The sequence below is a fragment of the Colobus angolensis genome, unplaced genomic scaffold (assembly GCF_000951035.1).
Source record: "Colobus angolensis palliatus isolate OR3802 unplaced genomic scaffold, Cang.pa_1.0 Scaffold22, whole genome shotgun sequence".
Lineage (NCBI taxonomy): Eukaryota > Metazoa > Chordata > Mammalia > Primates > Cercopithecidae > Colobus > Colobus angolensis.
The window spans coordinates 687,538-692,422 of record NW_012115377.1 but is presented as its reverse complement, the minus strand read 5'-3'; the positions used below and the strand labels follow the sequence as shown (position 1 = coordinate 692,422).

The window sequence follows — 4,885 nt, the reverse complement described above, 5'->3', positions numbered from 1 at the left end:
GCGAGTGTGCGCGGCTACGAGCCCCGGGCGTGTGTACCCGCGCGTCCACGTGGAGGGCTGTGCGCGTGTGGCCGAGAAGCGTGTGCGCGGCCCTGCGTAGCGCCCTGCGTGCCCGAGTGGCCCGGTGCTGGCGCCCAGGTGTTCCAGTGTGGGGCGGCTGTGTGTGTGCCGGGGGCGGGGGACAGGTGCGCACGTTCCCAGGTGTGGAGCGCTTATGCGCGCGGACGCGCGGGGACGTGTGCGCACACCTGTTTCCAGGTGGACGTGGTCATTTGCTTGTCTGCGCGCACCTGTGTCCGAGCCCCGTGTGTTTCTGTGCGTGTACATGCATCCGCATGCGTGTGAGTACACGTGGGACTGGAGGATTTCAGGGGAGGCGCATATTGGAGGGGCCGAGACTCACCCCCCAGCACCGCCCACTTCCCAGTCACCAGCGGTCCTGGAGATGGGGGAGGTAGGGAGGGTCCCCCACCCCTGCAGCAGTGAGCGACTTTGTGTGTCTGTCCTGGGTTTGGGGGGATCAGAGAGGCTCAGCGGGTGGCCGGAGGAGCCCAGCAGGGCTACTGGACCTACCCCTGCCCCCAGTTCCACCCCACCGTCAGAGAATCTTGGGAATGACCTTGACTCATCCCTATTTCCCCACCCTGCCCCTGCCTACTTACCAGAAAAGAGGAAGAACCAGGCTCGGTCCAGTGGCACCCAGCTCCCTACCTCCCGTGCCAGCCGCCCGGACTGTGGCAGGCCATTCCCAGCGTCCCCGACTGTGACCACTTGCTCAGTGCTCCTCTCCCCTGCCTCAGTTTCCCTCTGGGGGCGATGGCGGGGCGAGGCTCCCTGCTTTCCTGGCGGGCATTTCATGGCTGTGATTCTGCTAAAGAACTTCCCCGGGTAAAGATCACTTCCCCAAAGGGGCTTGGGGAGCCAGCTCTGGGTCCCACCCAGGATGCCTCTCGGGGGCTCTCTCTGCCTGCCTGGCCATTGCCCCCACCTGGCCTGGGCTGGAAGTGGTGGGAACTGGACCCTGGGTCCCAGCCCAGCTCCCACCTGGACTCTGCCCCCTCCCCAGGTGAGCCCCCGCTTCCTTCGAGCCTGGCACCCCCCGCCTGTCTCAGCCAGGATGCCAACGGTGAGTGTGTCTAGCCTGGTTCCTCTATCCCCCGGGTCCTTCTTCAACTCCAGCCACACCCTCAGCCCCCTTCCTGGAGGGCTGTACTCTCTGCCCTCTACCCGCTTCTGCTGGGCTCTGCCTGGCCTTTCTCAGTCATCTTGGCTTCCTGACCTTCTGTCCCGGTCCTCCTCTCTTTGTGACTCTACGATTTCTCTCTTTGAGCACTGTTCACCCCGTTTCTCTCCTTCCCTGATGTCTGCATCTGTTTTCTCTGCCTCTCTGCTCTTTTCCAATCTCCATGCCTTTCTCCCTCCCGTCCTCTTTCCCCTCCCATGCCTCCGCTCCCCACATCTGCGTGATGTCCTCCCTTCGCCCCTCTCCTGGCCCCCTCTGCAGAGGCGCTGGGCCCCAGGTACCCAGTGCATCACCAAATGCGAGCACACCCGCCCCAAGCCAGGGGAGCTGGCCTTCCGCAAGGGCGACGTGGTCACCATCCTGGAGGCCTGCGAGGTGAGAGGCGGCCAGCGGGTGTGGGTGCTTGGGGCTGGGGGCTCCACCAAGACACCCCCAAACCCCCCACATCAACCCTGTGCTTCCTCCCTGGCAGAACAAGAGCTGGTACCGCGTCAAGCACCACACCAGCGGGCAGGAGGGGCTGCTGGCAGCTGGGGCGCTGCGGGAGCGGGAGGCCCTCTCCACAGACCCCAAGCTCAGCCTCATGCCGTGAGTGGGCGGGACAGGGGCCTGGAGTAGGGGACAGTAGGTGACTGCCCCCCACAGCCTGGTCCAACCCACCCCTTTTGTGGCCCCAGGTGGTTCCACGGGAAGATCTCGGGCCAGGAGGCTGTCCAGCAGCTGCAGCCACCTGAGGACGGGCTGTTCCTGGTGCGGGAGTCCGCGCGCCATCCTGGCGACTACGTCCTGTGCGTGAGCTTTGGCCGCGACGTCATCCACTACCGCGTGCTGCACCGCGACGGCCACCTCACCATCGATGAGGCCGTGTTCTTCTGCAACCTCATGGACATGGTGGAGGTGCTGCCATCCAGAGGCCCCACCCCGTCCCTGCAGCCCCGGAGACTCCCCTGTGTAGAGATGGAGGGGCTGGTCACCTGACTTCCACCCTTCCCCAGCAGCTGGGCAGACACCATCCGTACCTCTCTGCTGATCACCCGGGATCCCCCTGAGCTCTGTGCTTCCCCAGTGTGGAGATGAAGGGGGTAGTCCCTGGGGCCCCCCAGACCCCCATCCCATCTCAGATAGGCAGACAGGAGGACCCCCACAGTAGGATTCTCCTTAATGCAGAAATGGGCAGGGGGCTGATCCGTATGGACCGCCCATCCTACAGGTGGCCTGAGTCAGTCTGGTTCTACCTCCAGGGACTAGGGTGACTCCTCTGGGGACCCCCAGGACCCCCCCAAGTTGATACCAATCCAGAGGACTCCCCCTCCTTTTGACTTGCCTCCTTTCCCGTTCCTATGGAAACCAGCCTTTCTCCTCCTCCCCAGTCCCACCCACCCTCCCCAGAGGCCACCCAGGAAGGGGACAGGATGCCGGGGTTCCCCGCCCTGGGGCTGGGCTCATGGCTGTCCCCACATTCTGCAGCATTACAGCAAGGACAAGGGCGCTATCTGCACCAAGCTGGTGAGACCAAAGCGGAAACACGGGACCAAGTCTGCCGAGGAGGAGCTGGCCAGGGGTAGGGGACGCCCAGGAGGGCAGACCCCCTTCCCTGACCACGTTAGCCCAGCCCGGGAGGAAGGGCCCTGGGGCCCCCGCGCCTCTGAGGCCAGATCACCCAAGCCTGTCTCCATGCCCAACTATGGGACAGAAAACGTGGGCTGCCTCGGGGGTACCCACAGACACAGATCAGTCCTTTTTTTGATAGGTCCCCAGCTTCGCCGCTCATCTCTGTCACCATCATCCACCATCTGAGCCAGAAACCTGGCCCTGAACCTCCACTCACCCCACCCTCCAGCATTCTCTCTTTGGCCAGGTTACCAACACCTGGTGAATCTGCTCCCCTCCCCTCCCCACAGTCCAGCCTCAGGCCCTCCCGTCAGATTGCCTCCTTCCCAGAGGGCGAGTCCCCCTTCCAGCCTCAAGGTTATCTTTCTGTCATGAAATCGTGCCTCCAGGGAGAGAGGCCCGGCAGCTCCACTACCTTCCAGAACCTGCCCGCATGGCCTGAGCCACCTTTCCAGCCTCATCTGCAAAGCCCTTCCTCCACGCATCCACCCCCTCCCAGGTCAACTGTGATCATCGTTTCCTTCATGCCTCTGAGCCATTGTGTATTCTGTTCCCTTCACCTGAAATGCTTTTCTAGCCCCTGATTAGTGAAATCCTCAGTGTTTAAGGTCAAAAGCCTCTTCCCACCCCATGTCTGTCTCCTTGAAAGTACGTCTCTCCTAGGGAAATCTGTACCCATCAGGGATGGCGCCCAGGTGAAGACTAGCATCACCCTGACCAATGATCCCTTAAGACCATGGCATTTGGAGGGGGCACTTTCTGGAGGGAGAAGAGAACGCCTGCAGAACCAACCAGAGGACAGTGGAGGGGACAACACAGGAGTGCTTGGGAGAAGGGTCAGGGAGGCCGGAGCCCTGGAATATTCTGGAACCTTTATGGGTCTCCATGTTGTGGTGTTTTTTTTTTGCTCTGTGTGTGTTTCTGAGTGGTCAGAGGTAAAGAACTGTGTAGGGAAGAGCCCAGCGGGTATTTGGAGGGACAAGAGAGCCAAAGAGAAAAGGGCAGCTCTTATCTCTGAGACCTGAGACCTGAAGTGTTTCCTGGCACTGCCCCCTGAGCCTGACAGGGAGTTCCTGGAAGGCAAATGTGGAATCTGAGGGTCTCAGCCAGGCAGGCCCCCAGCTTTGACCATTCACACCACTATCCCTCCTGTAAGCCTCGTTTTGCTCAGGTCAACCTGAGAGAGTTCTGTTGCTTGCAACAACAGTAATTGGTACCAGGAGTAGGGTGTCTGATACATCCTTGGGGCATTGCCAGGTCCAGCAGCCATTCAAATGTGTATCCACAGCTGCAGTACTGTGAGAGAGACTTCACCTAGTCTCTCACCAAGTAGAACCCCCAATGGGAGGGTTTGGGGGGCCCATTACCCCTCTGACTGGGTCTTCACTCCACAGCGGGCTGGTTACTGAACCTGCAGCATTTGACATTGGGAGCGCAGATCGGAGAGGGAGAGTTTGGAGGTGAGTGGCGGACCGGATTGGGGGTGCTGAAGGAAGGAGGGAGGTGCACATTGAGGTTTTGCAGTTACAGAGCTGAATTCAAACCCATACTTAACGACCTACTAGTTGTGCAACTGAAGACACGCAAATCCTCTGAGCCTCAGTTTCCCCCTCTGGAACAGGGGGTAATGGCAGCTGTCATGAGGAGTCAATGAACTCAAGCAGTCAATGTTAGTGACTTCACACTGCCAGGGTCCTGTATGGTCAGCCCCTCTGTTTGGAATGTTTGGAACACCATTCCCTGAAATTATTATTCTGGAAGGCTCTGGGGTTTAGATCAGGGGTCAGCAGACTCTCTGTAAAAGGCCAGATTGTAAATATTTTCTGCTTCATGTGTCAGGGAGCTGCTGTCACAGTTGCTGAATCCTGCCCTTGTGGAGTAAAAGCAACCACAGACAATATGTAAACATGGGCGTGGCCATGAAAACTATGGCCCAGAAATTTGAATTTTGTATGATGCTCACATGTCCTGAAACAGTACTCATCTTTTGATTTGTTTTTACAACCATTTAAAAATGCAAAAACCAGACGG

The 4,885-nt window shown here is 59.5% G+C and overlaps 1 protein-coding gene across 3 annotated transcripts in view; it reads left to right on the top strand.

The window, feature by feature from the left end:
- The window catches only part of MATK (megakaryocyte-associated tyrosine kinase), a 26,843-nt gene that overhangs the window by 18,013 nt on the left and 3,945 nt on the right, over positions 1-4,885 (top strand). For 2 of the 3 annotated variants that reach the window (XM_011943445.1, XM_011943446.1), the window contains exons 1-7: positions 651-888; positions 1,067-1,126; positions 1,505-1,618; positions 1,716-1,831; positions 1,921-2,140; positions 2,711-2,804; positions 4,249-4,314. In XM_011943445.1, the coding sequence (XP_011798835.1) occupies positions 817-888; positions 1,067-1,126; positions 1,505-1,618; positions 1,716-1,831; positions 1,921-2,140; positions 2,711-2,804; positions 4,249-4,314 (742 nt within the window). In that variant the 5' untranslated portion in view covers positions 651-816. Of the gene's footprint in view, positions 1-650; positions 889-1,066; positions 1,127-1,504; positions 1,619-1,715; positions 1,832-1,920; positions 2,141-2,710; positions 2,805-4,248; positions 4,315-4,885 lie in introns of those variants that run through there. The other variant, XM_011943447.1, reaches the window with a different exon arrangement.